We start from the raw sequence: 23,282 nt of genomic DNA on the forward strand, positions 1-23,282 counted from the left end.
CGACCACTGCAACGGACAGCTGGAACTGACAACCGGAAGCGGCAGAGACAAACCACTATAAATGCCGGAGGAAACATCACAGAAGCGCTTCACAGGAGGTTCCCAAGCACTGAGGAAGTCACCTAGACAGGGGACGAAACGTCTGCAACAGAAACGTCGGCGAACAGAACCACAACAACGAGCACCCGAGCTACAAATCTTCTCTCAAACTTTGATCTGAGTTCTTTGTTTTATTTTGGTACTAGTGTTTGTTTCCCCTTGCTGTTTCTTATGTCCACCCAAACTGATTCTATATCTCGATCCTTTGATTGAAAATTCTGTGTGATTGGTGTTCTGATGCTCTTTCATGTTAAGAGTGCTACCTCTCCTTTTCCTTTTTTTCGGACTATGCCTCCTAAATGTAGAACATCCTTGGGTATTTTTATTCACTATCTGGCTATATCATCTTAACAGTAATTAAATCATGTCCATTTACCTTAATTTATGCAATCAAATTATCAGCCTTTGTTGCAATACCACATGCATTCAGATGGAGTTCCTTAATACTGTCTCTTTAATGTATTCTCCACTTGCATCTGGTATGATGCTTTTAATTTGTCTTCTATTTTTGACTGTTTCCAGTTATGTTTCCCAGATTCCTTCAGTTCTGACAGCCAGAAAATTTCTACAGATTCTCTCTATAAACTAACAATTGCCTTTCTGCAGATATGAAGCAGCTGTTCTGAAATAAAACCTAATTCTTCTCAAACTACTCGTGGCATTTGACTGTTATAATTTTTGTATGTCATTAAACACAACATTATAAGCGTTTCTTCAACTAATTTTAAGAGTATCTTGCTCGGCACTTAACTTTCAAGAAAGCCTGTAATTTCTGTTTAGTTCACTGTTCCAAATGACTGACGTTTTTTTGAGAAATAGTTACCCTTGCAGAAACCCTAAAACAAAAACCATATTTGCTACTACAGAGGCGCCTAGATTATCTGAATGAGATGGGCGGGCACTGTTTGATTTGCATAATTTACTTCTGGGGTTTGGAATTTTCTGTTAAGTCTGCACCATGTTCAGGAGACTAGGCAGTAGCACAAGTGTTTGCAAGCCCCTGCACCCTGTCCAACACTGTCACCCCCCCCCTCCCCCCAAAAAAAACCCCCGTGCACCTCACCTGCCCCTGCACCATCTCCTTGGCAGCCGGACTGGACACCAATAACAACTTCTGCTGCTTTTGGGGTGGGGGGGGGGTGTAAGTCTCCAAAAAGCACTAGCGCGCACAACATCTTACTGCAACGTTTTGACAGGTTCTACTTTTGGCCTGTACAGAACAATGTTGGAGACACTACCTGCGGTAAGGGGGGGGGGGATTTAAGGTATACATCTGTGTAGAACTCCAGGGAAAGTGTGGGGAGAGAGAGGGAGGGTGGGAGGTCGGTCATTTGGAGAGGTGCCTGGGCTCCCATCGATGTCCAGGACTGTTCTTGGCAGCATTTCAGTAAGCCAAATTCGCTTTTAATCACTAAACAAAAGACACGATCAGTGTTGGAAACAGGTCTTGGAAACAGTACATCAATCCGAACCTCGCGATCTCCTTCAGATAATCTGATATTTGGATAATTTATATTCCTCTGTACTTTAAAATCCATACTCCAAATTATTATTATGTATTATACACATTTATCACATTCACCTGTATTTCTGTTCCTGATTTGTATTTAGCAATTGCTATTAAACTTGCAGCTGTGACAAAAGCGAAAAAGCCACAGATCCATCCAATGTATTTCCACAATATATACTCCATCCAAAAGCTATGTACTCTCCTGATTTTTTTTAAAAAAACAGACTAATTACGGAATAGAATATCTGGAAATTCCTTTCCTAGATACCTAGATGTTTGGACTGGGGATGAAGACTGTTTTGAGTTCAGTGGAGATGTAGACCTTGATTGACTAACTGACTAGTTGTAATTTTGGATTTTTTTTCTAGGAAATGATTTCTCTCATTAAACGGACCAAAGTTCCTATTCTCTGTATATGTAATGACCGAAATCATCCCAAGATCCGCTCACTGGCCAATTACTGCTTTGACCTCCGCTTTCAGCGGCCTCGGGTAGAACAAATCAAGGTGGGATTGGATTAGTTTCTCTGTTTGTCAATTGATATGTATTCTGCCATTACATGGTTTCTAGGTAGTTTAAATTTTAATATATTAGTTGTTCTGCTTTGAAGGTAGCAATTATGATTATATCTTATTTAACCACCCAAATATTAATTATTTTGATCTATGTATTGTGCTTGCAATCTCAACCCCGCCTTCATTCTTAACCATTGGACTTTTGCTGCCCCTCTTGCTGTGCTTGTTGAGAAACTGGCAGAAGTGACCCTTCTCTCACTTCCACATGAGGGCATAAATAGTGATGAAAAGTGAGCTGGAAATTAGTTATCCATTGTATTCAGTGAACCTCATAGGCCTGGCTGCTTTAGTAGGGACAAGGTAGCATTGTATCACAGAATAGTTATTTTACATCATCCTATAACTATATCAAAAATAAAATTCACTCTGTATTGTTTCTGAAGAAAATCCTATATATATATGACCCTCTGATCACTTCTATAAGACACTTTCTTTCAGGGAGCAATGATGACTGTTGCATTTAAAGAAGGCTTGAAGATTCCCCCTCCTGCTATGAATGAAATTATACTTGCAGCAAATCAGGACATCAGACAGGTTAGTGAACTGGAATCAGTATCAGAATGTTTGTATTTTGTGCAGTGCAAGTCTGTAAAATAATAGGTTGCAGAAACCTCCTTGTTGCCTCAGTAATTTGTTTTAACTGGATCTGTGCCATTGTTACTAACTAATGGCTGCAAGTCCTTCATAACATGACTGTTCCTACACTTAATTTTCAGTATTGTTTAATTGCTTGTTATTTGTATATAACTCTCCAGAATGAACTGAAAATAGAAACAAACAAAATTCTGAAAGATACAATTCAAAAAAAGGCAATTTTTTTTCATTTAAGAAGAAGCTGGGGTGTGAGCCCAGGGCTGAGGATCTTTGAGCTTGTTTACGCAATGTAAATTGAAATAACAGGAGGCTGTTTAGGCTCAAACCAATTATACTATTTAGTTTGGTCATGACTTGTCTGTCCCTGAGCTCTGCTTGTTAGTTTTGCGTTGTATCCCTTGACAGCTGTGTTGAGCATTCACAGACCTTTGGGAGGGCTAAGCCTAAATTTCTGCTATCCTTTGTGGAAAAAGTTTTTTTTTATTTCACTTCTTCATGGCCTAACTCCTAGCTTATGTCCACATGTGCTTCAGTTCAACTTGTCCATGCCGTACTGATATCCTGGATTAATCCAGTCCCATTTAGATTAGATTACTTACAGGCCCACCGACGCGCAACCCACCCATACCCCTACATTTACTCCTTACCTAACTCCACGGGCAATTTAGCATGGCCAATTCATCTGACCCGCACATCTTTGGACTGTGGGAGGAAACCGGAGCACCCGGAGGAAACCCACGCAGACACGGGCAGAACGTGCAAACTCCACACAGTCAGTCGCCTGAGGCGGGAATTGAACCCGGGTCTCAAGCGCTGTGAAGCAGCAGTGCTAACCACTGTGCCATGGTGCCGCCCACATTTTCAAAGATAATCGCTAGAGGAAAGAGCTTCTCTATGTCAACCCTCTCAAAATCGTTATATAACGATTAGACTCCTCTGCTTAAGGGATAACAAACCAGGCTTATGCAACCTATCCTCGTAATTTAATTGTCCAAACCTCGTTTGCGTTCTGGTGAATCTGCGTCAAACCAAGGCAATGCGATGTAATGTTTAAAGCTGATGCAGCATTCCAGATGGGGTCAGATCAGGGTTATGTGCAACTGTATAAAAACGTTTCCCATCTTCTGATGTTAACACCCTTGATAAATATTATTAGCCTTTTTGATTGCTTTCTGTACCACTGTGTCAACCTTTAGTGATGTGTGTATCTGGACATCAAATCTCTTTGCTCCTCTAACATTGCAAGCTCCTTGTTTACTAATCATATTTATGAATTTCAATCAATTTACTTTCCTCATTTGCTTTCTAGCAAGTCTTATAATATAGAATCTGTCTTGAGTGTGATCTAGGCACTAATGTCTTGAGCAATTCACATGTTTATTTTTCAACAAATGGGTATTCAAAGCATTCAAGACACTGATAATGCAGTCATCAGATTAAAATGTTGGACATTGAGGCTTACAAAGGTGTTTTATTTGATACTTGTTGGAAAGTATTCCATCTCTCCCCTCTGCATGAAGACTGAAAGAACGTTGGATGCTGTAAATCAAGGAAAAACAGAAGTTGCTGGAAAAACTCAACTAGTCTGGCAGCATCTGTGAAGAGAAATCAAAGTTAACGTTTTGGGTCTGGTGACTCAGAACTGAGTTCTGAGGAAGGGTCATCTGATTTAAAACGTTAACGCTGATTTCTCTTCACAGATGCTGCCAAACCTGATGAGCTTTTCCAGCAACTACTGTTTTTGGTCTCCTCTCTGCATATTGCATTTATTTTGGGGGGAGAAAAAAACAAATCTGCTGTCACCATCCTGCTTCTCTCTCTGTGGGCTGCTATCTTCACTGTTTCTAAAGTTCTGATCTTTGTCAACAGGTGTTAGGTAGTCTTGTCACTCCCTCCAGCAGCTCTCATTGGAAGGTATTTGGGGGATATTAGCAAGTCTTGGATCAAAGCCCATCTCCATCCCCTTCACCTGTGGTCTGTTCCATGGTCCTGATGTGTGGCTAAACTGGTGGGGTAGAGGAAATAATTCTAAATTCATCAGACTGCACCTTCTAGTCTGAAATGAGACCTTTGAGCTGTTTCAAGTGTCCTTAAGTTTATTTTAAGCTTTCCTCTGTCCAAAACTCAGCATGATTCCTGAATATTTAGATATCATTGACCTTGTCACTTGTGTGTCTTTGTTTCCCCACATTTTCCAGGTTCTGCATAATCTCAGTATGTGGTGTGCAGAAAACAAGACTTTGACTTATGATCAGGCAAAAGAAAATGGCAGCAAGACGAGGAAAGATACTAAACTGGTGAGGCCATCATTTTAGATGGTTTGTTCTCTATTGTCACGCAGATGATGGAAGGTATTGTATTAGGGATGATCTTTAGAGTTTGGGCTTCCCAAGTTGTGTGAATTTGTGTCCTAGTACTGATTAATATTTGATTTTCATTAGTATAATTTGTTAAGTCTTATTTATGGGGTTTCTGTTCAGGTGTATTGATGTTAACACTGGGCAGCAAGTTACCTTTCTCTAATTGACGTGAACTGAATGGCTTGCTGGACCGTTAAGGGTCAGTGGCATTGCTGTGGGTCTGAAGTCATGAGAAAGCCAGATCAGATAAATTGTCAGCTTTCTTTCCCTCCGACACATCAATGAATCAGATAGGATTGTTATGACAGTTAGCAGTGGTTACCATTACTCAGACTGGTTTTCAATTCATTAATTAAATTTAAACTCCACCAGCTGTCATGATGAGGTTTTAAACCCATGTCCCCAGATCATTTAGTCTGGGCTTCTGGATGACTGGTCCAGTCACGTGACTGCTAAGCTACTTTCTCCCAATTTAGTGCGTTCAGCTTTGAGATTAAGCACTGGTATTCCCAGGAAAAACTGCAAAGGGGAATAGGATATAAGCTGAACAAAAGGAGTTTTGGAAAATCACACTGCACTTTTAGTTTTGCTTAGTACAATTGTGAAGTATATTGAGTCGTTTTTGTGATTATCTTAAAGTTTTGAGCATGTTTTGAATCTTGAAAAACAAAATACCGTTTGGATATTCAATTAGATAAATATCCTATTTTACTACCATAGACTTAAAAAATCCTTATGCATATTTCTTACAAAATAGTCAATTTCCTTATTTCAGGGTCCCTTTGATGTTGTGAGGAAAGTATTTACTACTGGAGAGGAGGCCGCCCACATGAGTCTGATAGACAAGTCCGACCTTTTCTTTCATGATTACTCAATAGCACCGCTCTTTGTGCAAGAAAACTATTTGCATGTGAAGCCCGCAGCTGCTGGGTAAGTAGTGGGATCTTGACCTGCTCCCCCTTTGCTCAGTCAGTTTACATTTCATAAAATATCTTTAGTACAAAAAGAAATCCTATAGTATGAAAGAAAATAGGAGGAAGAGTAGGGTCTTTGGCCTTCCGAGCCTGCTCCACCATTTGATACGGTCCTGGCTGATCACCTGACTCAGTGCCCTGTTCCCATTTTTGCCCCATACCCTTGATCCCTTTAATCCTCAGAGCTATATCTGATTCCTTGTTTGAAAGCCTAGTGTTTTCGCCTCAATTGTTTTCTGAATGAAGTTACTCTGGGTGTAATAATAGTTAGCTGAAATTATCTCTTAACTTGGAATATTGTGCTGGTTAAATTAACTACTGATGAAGGTTAAAAGCAGATGATCCAATAAAGCAATAGGATACTGTAAGGACCACAAAGGAAATAATATCAGAGGAACCTTTGTCCAAAGGCAATTCAATTGTTAGGAATAGGAACTTTAAGGTGTTTAAATATGATTTTACTAAGTTTTTGAATCATTGACTTCATGTGACCATCGTGGAAATATCTCAGCTAGGCAGAGCTGTATAACATTTAAAAATCACTAATATATTTGGATAACATGCTGTGTTTTAATAGTGATGTTATCCTGCTCAGAATGTAGTGCAGGACTTGAACTATAAAATTAAAAGCTGGAGCTTTTCACTGCAATGTGTACCTAAGAGAGTTTTGTCTTGGGGTGAATAACAGGAATTCACCATTTTTATTAAATTCACTGCTTTCTTTTAATGACTATCCATTTGCACAGAATGAACTATAAACCTACAGTACTGAATGTCAGTTTATAATGGATGTAGTTTGGTGTCTAAACCCTTGCGGTAATTTAGATAGCTGTTGGGTTTCATTGTTTTAAATCTTTTACTGAATTCTTGATTTGGATGCTCCTTTCCCCAGCATTTTATTCACTTTTTTTGCCCATTTTGTGGTGAATAGAAATTGTTTTGTTTGTTGCTTAGTAGTGTTGTTCTGTGCTTATGTTTTAGAACAAACATGAAGAAGCACCTCATGCTCTTGAGTAAGACAGCAGAAAGTATCTGTGATGGGGATCTTGTTGATAAAAGAATTCGTTCTCTGCAGTCGTGGAATCTCCTCCCTACTCAGGTCAGTGTTGGAGAGAGACTTGTATTGAGTAATGCGTTTTCTCTTATTCCTGCCTGTTACATATCCCAAAATATGCCTTTTCTTGTCTGCATGAGTATCATTGGCTAGGCCATAATTTATTGTTCTTGAGGCGGTGGTAGTGAACTGTTTGAATCACGACAGTCCAAGTAAAGTTGGTACATCTACTGTGCTTTTCGCAAGAATTCCAGGATCCTCCAAGTTCAGGAGAACAAACAGCAGTATAGTTCCAAGTCAAGAAGATGTGAGGCTTGGAGGGGATCTTGCAGATGGTTCCATATATCACAAGCCCTTGTCTGTCTAAGTAGTAAAGGTGATGAGGTTTGCAAAGTCCTGGTGGAGCCCTGATGAATTACAGTGCATCTTGTAGATGGTGCACACTGCTGCCTTTGTATGTTTTTTTTATGGTTGAGGTACCAATTAGAAACTGTTTTGTCCTGGATGCTTTTGTGCAACTTCAGAAACAAAAACCAGAAGTTGCTGAGAAACTCAGCAGGTCTGGCAGCATCTGTGGAGAGAGGTCAGAGTTAACGTTTGAGTCCAGTTACCCTCCTTCAGGACTGAAGGCAGTTCTTTCAGTGACTCATGAACAAGGACACCTATATTCCTGTGAAGACTTGCACTTCCCAATTTGTTACCATGAGTAACTTCATACTTATTTCACATTATATTCCATCTGTCATGTTCTAGTCCATTCAATTATTTCAAGTCCTAATGACGCTACCTTAACTCTTCACAATTTGCACTCCTACCCAGCTTGATATCAGTAGCAAATATTAAAATATAGCAATTGTTTCCCACAACCAAACCACTTCTGCATTTGTGAACAGTTGTGGATGCTATCCCTCCAGTAATAGTCTGTTGTCCTGAGAAGGATCTGTTTATTTCTAAACTCTTGCTTTCTCTCTGTTAAGCAATTCTGAATCCAAGTCAGAATATTGCCCCAGTTCCATGCACTAACTTTGTTTCCTGACTTTGTGTGGGACCTGTATAAAAAGTCTTCTGAACATTCGGATGAACCACATCCACGAGTTTTTCCGTGGTATGGACAATATTCTCAAAAAGCTTAGACACGTCAACATGGATTTATGGAAAGGAAGTCTCTATCCAATTTTACATCCTTTATAATAGATACTGAGGTCTTCTCCACTGCAGATGTCAAGCTAGCAGGTCTGTAGTTCTCCTTTCTCCCTTATCCCCTCTCCTTCAGTAATAGGGTTGGTTACATCTGATACTTTCCAGCCCCCATGAGTTTTCCCAGAATCTTTAGAATTTTGTAGCCTGACCATCAATCCATTCACTAACTCTAACCAACTCCTTGATCAGTCTGGAATTCCTTCCCTAACAGCAGTGTGGGTCTTCCAACAGCATATGGACTGTAGTGATTTAGGAAGACTGCTCACTGCTACCTACACAATTGCAATCAGCTAGCAAAGACCATGTCCCATGAGTGAATGAATGGAAGTAATGCTTATCTGCTCTGGGGAATTTATCCATCTTCTATCTGTTAACTTTGCAAATCCTATCCCTTTACTGGTAGTATTTTCTTTTGATTCCTCAGTTTAACATATCTGTTGGTCACCTAATATTTCTGTGAGACCTTCTATACTTTCAATGAAATGATTACCTGATTTCTCTGTTTTCCAATATAAATTCTCCTGTCTCTATGTAAAGGGCCCATGTTTGTCCTAGCTAATCTTCTATGTACCTTGCTAGTTTGCATTCATGTTCTTAGCTGACCTTGTCTGTTTTCTGTTCTACTCTTCAGTTTATTTTTGACCATTAAAGTCTGCAATTTTGATCTTGCTCTGCCTCTCCTGCCTCCTTGCAATATGTTGTGTCAACTGAACCATTGATTCTGATGTTGATCCTGGCTGTACGTTGCTGTGTGTACTCCTTCAGTTTGAGTAGCTTGCATCAACAACCAGTGTTACTTGTGACTTAATTTCCATTTTGTGATGTGCATCAACAAGCATATTGTAATTCCTGCCTTTTGATGGTCTACATCATCAGCAGTCACCACATTTTTTTCTATCATCTCATTGTTTATTTTTTGCTTTCTCTTTTTGACATTGACAATAGTCAGTACTATCAAACATACCACCTTCCTCACCTGCATCTTTCATGGTTTATCCTCAGCAAGACTACGAATGTTTTGTACCAGTTGTTGGAAACCAATTTTTTTGTGTAGCCTGAGTGGGCAGACTTAGAAATGACAAATTACTCAGTTGGTCCATCTGTCTGTCTACCTTAGCATACAGATATACTTAACTCTTAGCCCAGAGCCACAGGTGCACAACCTAATGAAAAGTTGAGATGTTCATGCAAAAGAAAGAGCTTTGGTAGTGCTGGAGTTCAAGAGCTGGCCCCTATTATGTGTAATGTGTTGCAACAGGAATCTATCTCCTCCCATCCATCAAATTGTGGCTTGTGGCAATTGCATATTAATATTCTCCATTTTTACCGCCCTTTCTATGAGCGGGAAAGGTTGATTTGAGTTGCACCTTTTTTGTAATGAACTTTGATAAAGTGCCATCAGTCAGGTATCTCACTGTTCTGCAACTTGCCCTGTTGGGTTTTCTGTGCACAACATGAAGATGTCACCATTCATACCAATCACTTTAAATGACCTGCTAGCCGAGCAGAAATTCTGATTCTGCAAACGCATGAAATAAATTAAAGTGGAATGCTGACAGCATGTAACCTGGCCAGGTAACCAATGGATCAAACCCTTTGAAGGATAATTTCTACATTTGATCATGAAGTATTAAACAATTGTAGAATATACGTGTGCTCATGTTCAAGATGAACTCAATACATTTTTGACTGAAACTTTGAAGTGGATTGAAGCATTCCTCATCTGAGATTTGTATTTGTCAGAAACATTAGCTTCAGTCTGTTACTTCTCAGTTGAAATGAAGCAATATGTGACTGAAGAAATTTAACCTTCCTTGCTCGAGTTGAACTTCCTGTTGTAAGGCCAGAAAATAGCATTGAAAAGTCTTAACAGTAACAGTATTCCAAACTCCTGGTTATGACGAGTTGAAGTAGTGGAGTCCAGAATTGGAAGGATGCTGTATATGAATTTAGGAAAATGGTGAAAATGTCATCAATGTTTAAATGAAATGCTGCAGCCAACTGAAATCTTACTATCTTGTTACTTCCCAGGCCATTTATGCCAGTGTGATCCCTGGTGAATTGATGAGGGGATACATGTCACAGTTTCCAAGTTTCCCAAGCTGGTTGGGAAAATTTTCATCCACTAATAAACATGATCGTATTGTGCAAGAACTTACCAGGCACATGTGCCTAAGGTAGGGAGATGAATTTTCAACAGAGCAGTCTGTTTATACACAATATATGGTGTGCTCTGTTTAAAAATAGGGATCTCTTTCTCAGAAATTCTTACAAGCTTATTGGAGGGAATGATATTAATCCATATAGGTCTGCATTCAATTCCCAAAAGTTAGGTGGACATCTGAGGTTGCAGTGGCGGCATTGTAACGGGTCCTGGTACCTCTATATGGAAGAGGGAGGGTGATGTGGGGACAAGAATCCAACAGGTTGATTTTTCCTGAGAACTTTGTCACCCCTACTAGAAAATGGATGTGTGTGGGTGGCTGGTCATAATTAATTGCTTAATGATCTTTTGGCAGGGAGAGCTCGTCAGAGCTCAAGGTTTAGGTTCAAACACTAAGAATGGGAACTTGGGATATGTACCAACCAAACACCACTCCAGTTTACCCAATGTTTAGTCAGTACTTGGAGTGGGAATTAGAAAATTTAAGGTGGACAAATGTTCAACTTTATTTAGCAGTCTGACAGAGACTGAAGTGTTGGTCAGTTCATTGTATGATGGCTATCGTCTGATGTACAGCCTGCTGAATAACATGCAATCTGTATTTATAGATAATACCATGATCAAACAGAAATAAAATGCTTAGTGATAAATTTTAGATTAAGGTTATCTTTAATTTGTGCTGTCTTTGTTGAACTTTCTCCGATCTCTCATTAATACTTCCTTTAAAATTTATGTAAGGACGCATGCCAGTAAACGAGCTGTAAACTTGGATTATCTTCCTTACCTGCGGGATACTTTGGTGCAGCCTCTAACACTTCAGGGAACAAATGGTGCTCAAGAGGCAGTTGCAACGATGAATGCATATTATCTGATGAAAGAGGATGTAGATAGTATCATGGAGATTAGCAGCTGGGCTGGTCGACCTGATCCTTTCTCAAAACTAGATCCTAAGGTAACTCCAATCACATTTTGGATAGACTGTGTTTCTAATGGAACTGAACTCTATACTTATTCTGAGTCGAAGCAAGAGTCATGTGACAAACCTATTAAATTGCTCAACTGTGATAGATCACAGTACACTGTATTCTTATCTAGATTATTGACAGCATTTTGAACTTCTACCCCATGCTTCCACCCGTCAGGTGAAAGCTGCATTTACACGGACCTATAACAGAGAGACACATTTGACTCCCTATGCACTACAAGCTGTAAAGAAATTGAAACGTGGAAGTACAGCTGGATCATCACTGGACACTGAACTTAATGATGACTTGCAGACAGAGGATGTACAGTCAGAAGAGACTGAAGATAATTTGGAATTAGATGGAATGATTAAGGTATGACATCTAATTTTATTTAATGTTTAGTTAAACTATTCAGGACATTTTGTTGCATAAAATGATTTGAGCTAAAATATCAGTGGAAGAATTTTACCTGGGATGATTTGATGTTTGACATTTGACGAATGAAATGAAGTAGGGTAATGTGTGGACAAGTCTAAAGAAAAGGAAAGACTTTGGCTGTTGACCCAGCTCCAGAAATTTTGTGTGAAAATGGAGACAGTATATTTCCAAGAGTAATAGATGATTGGGCCATAATTTATAGATTAGATTAGACTTGTGCATTGAGGATTGTACCTAGTTGAAAATGAAGGCACAATTGATTGAAATAAATGTGAATAATTGGGCACTGAGTCCATTAAAAATGATCGTTTTGTGTGAAGATTTCTCACAGCAAGACTGGCAATGTACAGCCAAACTCATTTAAAAGTACAGAGGAACATTGATTATCCGAACAAGATGGGCAGGTTAATTGATCAAATGCCTTTTCTCTGGGGCTCAGAGTTTTTAAAGTCTGCTTCCTGTTCAGGAGATGAGGCAGCAGCACATTGTGTGCAGCCTACCCCCCCACCCTCCCCTTACCCTTCACCGTTCTGTCCTTTCTCCAGGGCAGCTGGACTGGACACCAACAACAAGACTGCTGCTTTGTGGGCTAAGTCTCCAAATAGCACGCGCACACATCCAGGCAGCCACACACACAACTTGTTGATAGGTTCCTCCTTTACCTTGTACAGGGTAAAGTTGGAGAGATTATCTGGGGAAGGGGGATTTCTACAATTCCAATAATACTTGAGGTTTGATACCATCCAGGACAAAGCCTGCTTGATTGACATATATCCAAAAGCATCTGTTCTCTCCACCTTACTGACACATAATAGCAGCAGTGTGAATAATTTACAAGATGCACTGCAGAAAACTTACAACCATTCCATCTAGAAGGACGAAGGACAAAAGATATATGGGAACATCCCCCACCCCCACCTGCATGTTCCTGTACAAGTCACTCACTATCCTGACTTGGAAATATGTTGCCATTCCTTCAGTGTCACTGGGGCAAAACCCTGGAATTCCCTTCTTGTAGGGCATTGTGGGTCAACTCATGTGGGCTCTAGCGGTTTAAGAAGGCAACTGACAACCACTATCTCAAAGGCAATAAATGCTGGCTGTCCGATGAATTAATTAAAAGTGTTTGAGACTTGGTGAAACATCTGTGGGAACAGTGTTGACTGGAGCCAGGTTGAATAGTAAAGGTAGTGTTTTCCTCTTAAATATTATGCAGAATTTCCCTAAGAACTATTTCCTGATTTGTTAAGTTTTTTATCTCTAATGTGATGTTTTCATGGTTAAGATTGCTCACAATTGTTTATCTTTTTAGCCAAAGAAACCAAAAGCAAAGAACAAAATGGAAGAACAATTACCACAGCAGAAAGGAAGAAAAGATAAAGGGAAACGAAAGGCAACCAAATGATATTGTCCAGAAACCAGATGATTTTTATCTGATTGTAGCTCTGCTGATAGGAAACAATTGCAGAGACCAATCTCAATGTTTGCTGCTTAATATGACAGTTCAAGGAAAAGTGTAATTCCTTTCAGCTTCTATAAATTTATATTTACTGTCTTTACTCACTGCAGTAGAGATGTGAGAATTATTCACTGTATATATGCAATGCAAAAAAACTACCCTTTAGGTATTTTTTGAAACTGTACATTAACAAAATTTGGCACAAATTCCTTTTTTAAATAAATAATTTTTTGCAGTCTCATCAGCAACAGGAAGGTGATTCCTGTGTTACTTTCCTGTGCAGACATAATTGCTGAGAAAAGATTTGTGGATTAGCTGGTCTATTCCCTGCACTGGGCGCTGAAGCTTTGACATCTGTGAAACATTGGTTCCTGTTCTTACTATGGCCTTGTTTGCAACTAGTTTACCCTCTGACCATAGCAATACCAATACCAATGCGGTAAAGTTATCTTGCGAGCCTATAATCCGTCATCCCTTCTCTCTCTCTCGCCCTGTCAAAATGAAAGAAAAATTCAGATTCCTAGTTCTGCACTTTATTTTTATGAGATGAGTACAGAGGACTGTGTTATGCTGACAAAAACTGAAGATGTCAGATTATTCCCATGAGAGTAAAGCCATTAACTCAAGAATATATTGCAATTTTGGTGTTTTTTTTAAAAATCTCATTCACAAAAGACTTTCTGCTTGTAGGATGACTAGGGAGATGTATGCAAGGTTGCTCAGTTGTCACATCCTGGAATGAACAAGGAAGTATCATTGCCTAAGTCATGTGGCTGCATGCCATATTTTGAAAAGTTTAGTTACAATTAATATTCCAGCAATTTTTATGTCCAGACTTGGTACCTGATCCTGTTGAATACCCCAGCTTTCATTCAGTCACTGATTTGATTGGTTTGTCCCTAGTGAGGTGTAATATAATGCTTGTTGATTCCATGGAATATTTTTTGTTGCTCCTTCTTATGAAAGTCAAAGCAAGTTACTATGTGGAAATGTTTTTTTTTGTTACATTAAATGCTCTGAAAGCTTGTCACCAGAGATTATTGAAGTTTAAAAAGTGTTTTGATTTTTGTAGCTTCTATATTTTCTTCCATTACCTGGATGCAGGTGCATGCTCCTTATATATAACATTCACCAGAGATGCAAGGCGTCAAGTTGTTTCGTACATTAACCATGACAGCAACCTGTAGGTTTCGGGCCAAAGTATTTGGCTTCTTACTGTACTAGCAGAAAGGGTCGCTGGTACTTACTTTTAACCCAAGTAAATGAAATACTAAGGCTTGCATTGAATTAATACTTTATTGAATCCATTCGAAGCATTTCAAAATATCTGATGGATCATAGAAATATGCATGTTAATGGGCAAGAAAGCTTCCTTCTGTAGGAATTTCAGTATGCACAGGATGAGGTACGTACAACGGTTTTTAGATCAATGCTGTATTTGAGAAATGTCATCTCTCCCTGTGCATTATTGAATCCTCTCTTTGTGTAGGACTTGCAGTCATAAATGTTCACCTGGAGTACTAACAGCCAAGTCTAAAAACTTACTGTTTTAAAATGGAAGTTTTATTACTAATACCATACATTGTGACTTCAGGGCATGTATTTTTGTCTTGGGCAGAATGAGGAAACTCGTTCCTGTGAAAGGTGGCCCAATGGTTAGTTTTATTTCTGGTAAATTGAACTATGGCCAACAACAATTATAATTGTTGGTGAAAGTTTTTAGGTTAATTTGGTATGTATGTTAAAACAATGTATTTTAGTGTATTTCAATTACGGAGCATTGAAATCACCGGACTTTGGAGTATCCCATAAGTAAGTCAGGAATTCCTTTAAGATTTCAAATATTAATAATAAATCCAAAAAAATTGCAAAGGCAATCAAGGTATGATGTAAAACAAAAATTAAACTGAAGATAGTGAGTGTTTTTGTGTCCCTGCCTCTGAGCCAGGAGACCTGTTCTATACGTGTGTAATGTCATTCTGAATAGGTTGATTTTTTTTTTAAAAAACGCAGTGTGGATTTCATAAAGCCATTCAGAGCACTGTTTGTGAATGTTGGAGAGACTATAGACAGGGAGATTGTGAAAGCTAATTTTGTAATGCTCAACTACCTGCTTTATAAAAAACATTCTATGCTGATAGTAAAGTATTAAGAGTTCACAATGAACTTTATGATGAATTATAGATAAATACTTGAAGAAATCCATTTACAATTTGACCATAAAAATGCTTAAAAAGGAAATGTTTCAAATGTAGACGTGCATTGAAGAACTCCTGGTACTTTCAACAATGGTTTATGATGCTGGATCTGTAAAATAAATGACATTGTTAAATAAAAACAGAATGCCCAAGTGGTGCAGCAGGTCTAGCAGCACCACTGGAGAGAGAAACAATTAACACCGAGTCCAATGACTGTTCCCGTCTCCACAGATACAAATAAGATGGAGGTGCCAGTGTTGGACTGGGGTAGACAAAGTTAAAAAATCACATGACAAAGGGTTATAGTCCAACAGATTTATTTCAAAGCACAACTTTTCAGAGTGCTGCCAGACTTGCTGAGTTTCTCTAGCACTGACAATATTAAAATTGCGGAAAGAATAACTAGCCCTCATCAAATCTTGCTACAGTTCATTTGCAGTATGAAAACTGAAAATAATCAAATACAATTAATGTTGTATACATTTATAATTTATTGAAAATGGGACATTTTCAACTAATACTCTGATCTGACCTTCACACTAAGAGAAAATAGTGACATGGACTTTCAAGGTTTGGTATTAAACAATTTATTTTGAACTAGAAAAAAGGGGCTTAAATCTGATGTCCACTATTTAATTATTCTTGAATTATTAATAATTGTTTGATCTGGTCAGAAGCTAGGTGTTTTATATAGTGACAATTCAGAATGGGCCATAGAACGGAATGATTTTGACGTTTAGAATGTGGTGTTAGTCAGCTGAAGGTGCTTGAAAACCACCAAGTGGATATAGAAACAAAACTGTAGTATGTCATGTCTAGGTTTTTCCCAGAAAGAGTTGGAAACTGATCATTTCTGAAATTCTGTGGTATACATCTTGTTTTGATTTCATGAAAAATAATAATTTCCTGCTTGTCAGCTGTTTCATAGATGGCTTTGAAACTAAGTATTAGTGTAATATAGTAAAGATTAATTGTAAACTAGGTACTGGAGAAATTTGAATAAATCACTATTTGAATCTAACTTCAAACAAGTTATTGCTTTGAGTTAAAGTTGGGTTATGCGAGGGTTTATGGAACATCAGGTTAAGTTGCTATTAGTGTAAATGCTACTGCAGGACATTATGTAAAGCAAAGAAAACTTTATCTGGAAGGTAAAATTTCTTGGGATAAGGAAAGGCAAACAATCCTATCTAATTTCTACCCTTTTCGGTGCAATACTATAGGTGACAGCATCTTTCTGAAGTTGAGACTGAGTAGTTGAACCATATTTTCACTGGAAGGGCAGTGATGCATCTGTGTAAATAGTGTTGAGAAGGGATAGACAATCCATGCAGGAATATGACATAGTGGCAATATTGGAAACATGCTTCAAAGTGGTAGAATGAGGCATTCTTCTCTGAACACTATGTATTGAGAAGGAAACAAGAAAATGAGTAGCCATTGAGGTGAACAGAAAATGTACAGAGAAATCAGCTGTAAAAGTGGAAGCTGTTATTCCAAATTTGTGATCATCATAAACGTTTAGATTAGTAATGGAGTAAAGAAAGAAATGATAAAGTTTAGACTTGAAAGGTTAACTTCAAAGTGATGAGAAGGGATCTAGCCAGGGTTGAGTGGAACGAAAGACTGAACTGATACACATTAAGAACCAGCTACGTGGAAATGAGAGTGACATACAATACCTATGGGTCATATTAAAAACAAAGCAGTTGTGCAGTTAAAGGCTAGAATACTTAAAATTGGTGATTATTAAGGAATGATCTGACAAAACTATTAGAAGCGATGGATAGGAAATAGCAGTAGGCTGTTGCACCTTCTCTGACATTTGTGGCTGATCATCCACAATATCTCAAGTATCCAAATTATTTTCAGAACATACTTAGTAATGAAGCTTCTGCAGTCTTTGACAACAGCATTTTGAATAACCACCCGTTGTGTCTACATGTTGGCTTATAGTAAGCATAGTAAAGGATAAACTATTCTTTGGATGTCAATACTTCTAAAACTCACCACCGAAGAAACGTTATCTTACTAACATTGATTTAATTGTCCTTAAGACAAAGTCCATGGTTAGTTTTCATATTAAAGGATGGCACACAATAGTATTCCTCGATTCATGCTAGGACTACTACTGTTTTATTTTGCTATGTACAAATGACTTGGAGTTATGGCAAACAGGGTGATATAAACTGCCTGCAATAGTATCTTAGAAAAATGCTTTTACTGTGACCACTTCCACCTGCAACTTTTCCTCCAAGCTGATTACCATCCAGACTTGAAATTGTACTCCCATTCCTTCAGTGTCACTGGGTCAAAATCCTGGAACTAGTATTGTGGGTCTATCTATATAAAATGAAATGCAGTGGTTCAAGAAGGTAACTACCACTACCTTCAAGGACAACCAGGGATCGGCAACGAATGCTGCTTCCACATCTCATGGGTGAATTTTTTTTTCTTCTTTATTGGTTTCTGCTTTTTTGACTTTGTCATATAATCTTAGAAGGGAGTTGGGTACTTGAAGGAAACATAAACCTATGGGTTACAGCAGACTAGATTGCTTGGTAGAACCAAATGGCCTCAGTGGATAGTGATAATTGTACTAGCAATGATGAAATACAATTAATCAATCTCTTCACCCCCATACCTTGTACTTTGCATATCCAAAATTTCTCATGATTCTGCCTCATCTTGTAGTAGATATGGTGCTGGCTCAACAAGTGACAGCTGCTCCACACACAGCTTTTCTGAACACATAGGGCAAGCTTTCTCTGTAGCTAGTAGGCTAGTAAAGAAAACAAGTCCACAATTGACTATAATAAATACACTTTTCTGTGGTAAAGTTAGAAACACTAAAAATGAAGGCATACCTCTGTAAATAAATTTAGCACAGTAGGAATACAGATTTAAACCTAGTTCCCTTGAAATCTAAATGTTAAGATGCTCCCTTTACAATTAGGTCACAAACCCCCCCCCACACCACCACCTTAGTCAGTATTACACCACTTGAGACTTTACACATTAGAGGAGATTATTTTGTGTTGTTTTCTACTCACACTTTGAACTCAGAGTATAAACCAGGAAAATCGCAATGGGGGCAAACTGTCCAATCATCCTTCACCATGTGGCGGCCCTGGTGAAACAAATTCCAATCTGCACGTTGTTTGCATTGAATAATGGTATACACATGGTCTCACTTTAAATTTCAAGTTATTATTAAAATCTAATGCTAACTCTCCAAAAAGAAATATTCAAGCTTCATAGAAAAGTACCCAATTACTAATTTATTTTAAAATGTTTTTGGGGTCACCGAGAAGGCTGCAAATTCTCCTATAGCTTTGAACCCTTTGTACTTTTTGAACTTAAAGACTGAGGTACCAAATTGCAGTTCTATGTAGGAACCTACCCAACTTGGGATGTCTATAATTATCCAGCTTAACTTTTAAAAAAGGCATATTCCAGGGTACATATTACAGGAAACAAAAACTGAGGCACTGAGGAATGAAGTGAAATTTACCATTAACTTGAATTACATATTGGCTTGGATTTTAATCATCCAATTTAATCCTCGTGCATGAGTCTGAAAACATAAAAGTACTCTTCATATTTCAAATCTCCAGCATTTTATGTTTTGAATTTCAGTTTACAAATAGTGAGCTAAACCTTACTGATTTATCCATCCTTAGCTGTGGATTGAAACAAGAATAAAGTTTAAAAACTCAGCAGCTGTTATAGGAGACAACAAGGAGCTTCTGGGAGACTGGAGAGCAGAGTGGAGAAAGAAAATGGGGAAATAAGCAATCAGTGAAGATACTGCTTTGTGTGAGTCATTCAGAACAGTGTCAGTAGATGTGGGAGCAGGTTAACTGGAAATGTCTGCACAGCAGTTAAGATAAAATAAATCATTTATCATTTTCTTTTAAGAGATACCTAATGATTAAACGGGAATTTATAGAATAAATAACAGTAGTTTGAATAAGAGCATTTGAAAAAAAAATCTAGGAGTAGTCAAATGTACATTGCTCTAGAATTGCTTTCTAATCAACATATTTCTGAAGACAAAGATAAATGATTAGCATGATAGAGAGTGATATCTCAAGTTCAGAACACAGACATACAAAAGCTTTGAATAGAAACAAAAAATGATAAAGGCAAGATGTCACTTATAGGAGTTGTGTACAGGGCCCCTAACTAACTATATGATAGGGTAGAATATAATGTAAGAAATAATTGGAGATTGTCAGAAAGGTAAAGTCACCATGATCCGAGAAGACCAGAGGACTGCGCTCTCCTTAGAGGGAGGTGACTGGTGGTGGTTTAACCTGAGTTACCACACAAGGGTAAGGCCAAGAAGGTGGGTGTTTCATGATGGCCTCAGCTGGTAGATTATTGATGCCACTCTGCCTCAAACTAGCAGCCCACCCATCAGAATGGTACAGAGCAACGAGGAGAGAAGGTGAGGTGAAGCGAGGGCTGCCAGGAAGGGTAAGTTTTCCTGCTTAAAAAGGGACTTACCTCAGGAGTCAGGCCTCCATTTTAACAGCAACGAGGAGAGAAGATGGAGTGAAGCGAGGGCTGCCAGGAGGGTAAGGGCTTAATTTGTATTTGGACAGAGGCCAAGCCCAAGATACTACACGTTACAGTATCTCCCTCCTGCCCCCCTCCTCGAACCAGAAGAAAAAGATTCTGTAGGGTAAAGCTTTTTTTTTTCTTATCCTTTTTTTTCATATATTTAAGTGCATTGTTTGATTTTAGTTCATATAAAGCTAAGCTTACAATGGCAGGGGACCTCAGACCTGTGGCATGTGCCTCTTGCTTGATGTGGGAGCTTGGGAATGTGTCTGACGTCCTGACTCTTACACTTGCAAGAAGTTATGTCCAGCTGCAGCTCTTGTTTGACCGCATGACGGCTCTGGAGCTATAGATGGATTCACTGTGGAGCCTCTGCGATACTGAGGAGGTCGTGGATAGCACGTTTCGTGAACTGGCCACACCGCAGGTTAGAATTGCTGAGGGAGATAGTGAATGGGTGATCAAAGGACAGAAAAAGAGGAGGAAGGCACTGCAGATGTCCCCAGTGGGGAGTAGATTGTGGTCCTGTGACCGAAAACGGGACTCCCAGATGGTATGACGACTCCCAGGTGCTCGGGTCAGGGATGTCACCGATTGGCTGCAGAGCATTCTAAAAGGGGAGGGTGAACAGCCAGTTGTCTTGGTGCACATAGGCACCAACGATATAAGCAGAAAACGAGATGAGGTCCTGAAAAAAGAATTCAGGGAGCTAGGAGAGAAGTTAAAAGAGGAGGACCTCAAAGGTAGTGATCTCGGGATTACTACCAATGCCACATGCTAGCCAGCGAAGAAATGAAAAAATAGGCAGGATGAACATGTGGCTTGAGAGATAGTGTAGGAGGGAGGTGTTTAGATTTGTTGAACATTGGGACCGGTTCTGGGGAAGGTGGAACTATTACAAAATAGACAGTCTACATCTGAACCAGACTGGAACCAATGTCCTTGGGGGAGTTTCTGCTACTGCTGTTGGGGAGGTTTTAAACTAAGGTGCCAGGGGACTGGGAACCAGAACAGAAAGCAAGTAGGCAACAAGGTGAAGACTAGAGACTGTGAGAATCATGAAGATACCATTAATAAAGGGAAGAGTAGGCAGAGAGTGGATAAGCGCAAAAGTACTGGTGGCCGGAAATGCATCTACTTTAATGCAAGGAGTATAGTGTGTTAGGAGATGAACTTAGGGCTTGGATTGGTGCCTAGGAGTATGATGTTATTGCAATCTCAGAGACTTGGTTGAAGGAAGGGCATGATGATTGGCAACTAAATGTTCCAGGATATAGATGCTTCAGACAGGACAGGGAGGGAAGTAAAGGGGGAGGGGTGAACTTTGATTGCTGGTCAGTGATGATATCACGGCTGTGCTAAAGGAGGACACTATGGAGGTCATGGGTAGTGAGGCATTATGGGTGGAGCTGAGAAATAAGAAGGGCGCAGTTACATTGTTGGGGCTGTATTACAGACCTCCCAACAGTGAGCATGAGGTAGAAGAACAAATAGGTAAGCAGATTATGGAAAGATAGGCAATAGATTAGTTGTGATGGGAGATTTTAATTTTCCCAGCATTGACTGGGATACACGTTTTGTCAGAGGTCTGGATGGGGCAGAATTTGTAAGAAGCGTCCAGGAGAGTTTCCAGAGCAGTATATCAATAGTCCAACGAGGGAAGGGGCCATATTGGACCTGGTCCTGGCTCGTTCCCCGGTATAAGTGGTGGGAATTGCGATGGGGAATTTCTTTGGAAACAGTGACCATAATTCTGTAAGTTTTAGAATACTCATAGATAAAGATGACAATGGTCCTAAGGGAAGATAGTACTAAATAGGGCCAAGGCCAATTAGGCAGGAGCTCGGAAATGTGGATTGGACACATCAAATTGGACTTCTCTTCAAATAGCTATGTGGGAGGCTTTCAAAGATAGTGCAGGATAGGCATGTCTCGTTGAAAGCAAAGGATAGGAAAGGCTAAATTCGTGAACCGTGGATGACCGGAGAAATTGTACAACTAGCCAAGAGGAAAAGGGAAGCGTACATAAGGTCTCAGCAGCTAAGAACAGAACAGGCCCTGGAGGAATATCGGGAGTAGGACAAGTCTTAAACGAAGAATCAAGCAGGCTAAAAGGGGTCATGAAATAGCTTTAGCAAGCAGAATTAAGGAAAATCCCAAAACATTTTATTCTTATTTAAGAAGCAAGTGGGTAACTAGAGAAAGGATTGGTCCACTAAAGGATAAGGAAGGAAGGCTGTGTGTCGAACCTGAGATAATGAGAGAGATTCTGAATGATTACTTTGTATCAGTGTTCACTGAGAAGAGGAACAGGATGAATGTTGAGGTTAGAGATAGAAGTTCGATTACTCTGGATCACGTTGACATAAGTAGGGAAGGTGTGTTGGGTAGGCTAGAGGTTATTAAGGTGGACAAATCCCCAGGACCAGATCGGATCGATCCCAGGTTGCTGAGGGAGGTGAGCGAGGAAATAGCTGGGACTTTGACAAATATCTTTGTGGCATCCTTAAACACAGGTGAGGTGCCTGAGGACTGGAAGGTTGCTCATAATGTCCCCTCTGTACAAGAAGGGTAGTAGAGATATTCCGGGTAACTACAGACCAGTGAGCCTGATGGTGGTGAGAAAGTTGCTAGATTTGTTGATGATAAAGATAGGAAAGTAAATTTTGGGGAGAACAATGAGCCTTCAAATGAGATTTAATTGAGTGGGCCAAAATCTAATAAATGGTGTATGTAGGAAATTATCACGCTGCCCATTTTGGCCACAACAATAAAAAACTATCTGAATGATGAGAGATTGCAGAGCTCCAAGATATAGAAGGATCGGAGTATCCTCACGCATGAATTACAACACTGGGCGCATGCTGATGCACTAATAATCAGGAAAGCTAATGACATTTTTTTTTGCCCATCCCTAATCACACACAGGGAAGTTAAGATACCTACCTATATGCCAGATAAAGGCAGATTTCATTTTTGAAAGGACATTAATAAACCAGATGGATTTTAACAACAGATCATTCTGCTATAATGTGCATTTCATCAATGCAAATTGGCCATAATGTAATTGATGAATTGTGAACATTGTTTGGATAAGGCAAACTTTCTACTGAACAGGTATAG

General features: G+C 39.2%; 2 protein-coding genes across 5 annotated transcripts in view; one reads left to right on the top strand and one right to left on the bottom strand.

Annotated features, from left to right (window-relative positions):
• rfc1 (replication factor C (activator 1) 1) overlaps positions 1–15,788 on the top strand; it is an 86,887-nt gene extending 71,099 nt beyond the window's left edge. For both annotated transcript variants that reach the window (XM_060824851.1, XM_060824843.1), the window contains exons 17-25: positions 1,978–2,115; positions 2,623–2,718; positions 4,977–5,075; positions 5,914–6,068; positions 7,094–7,211; positions 10,398–10,543; positions 11,269–11,482; positions 11,673–11,867; positions 13,246–15,788. In XM_060824851.1, coding sequence (XP_060680834.1) covers positions 1,978–2,115; positions 2,623–2,718; positions 4,977–5,075; positions 5,914–6,068; positions 7,094–7,211; positions 10,398–10,543; positions 11,269–11,482; positions 11,673–11,867; positions 13,246–13,338 — 1,254 coding nt within the window. In that variant the 3' untranslated portion in view covers positions 13,339–15,788. The remainder of the gene's footprint in view (positions 1–1,977; positions 2,116–2,622; positions 2,719–4,976; positions 5,076–5,913; positions 6,069–7,093; positions 7,212–10,397; positions 10,544–11,268; positions 11,483–11,672; positions 11,868–13,245) is intronic.
• The window catches only part of wdr19 (WD repeat domain 19), a 166,918-nt gene continuing 158,315 nt past the window's right edge, over positions 14,680–23,282 (bottom strand). For all 3 annotated transcript variants that reach the window (XM_060824819.1, XM_060824812.1, XM_060824829.1), the window contains 3 exons: positions 18,644–18,720; positions 18,235–18,372; positions 14,680–15,699 (listed from right to left, as the gene is read on the bottom strand). In XM_060824819.1, coding sequence (XP_060680802.1) covers positions 18,261–18,372; positions 18,644–18,720 — 189 coding nt within the window. In that variant the 3' untranslated portion in view covers positions 14,680–15,699; positions 18,235–18,260. The remainder of the gene's footprint in view (positions 15,700–18,234; positions 18,373–18,643; positions 18,721–23,282) is intronic.

This window comes from Hemiscyllium ocellatum, chromosome 1, assembly GCF_020745735.1.
Source record: "Hemiscyllium ocellatum isolate sHemOce1 chromosome 1, sHemOce1.pat.X.cur, whole genome shotgun sequence".
Taxonomy (NCBI): domain Eukaryota; kingdom Metazoa; phylum Chordata; class Chondrichthyes; order Orectolobiformes; family Hemiscylliidae; genus Hemiscyllium; species Hemiscyllium ocellatum.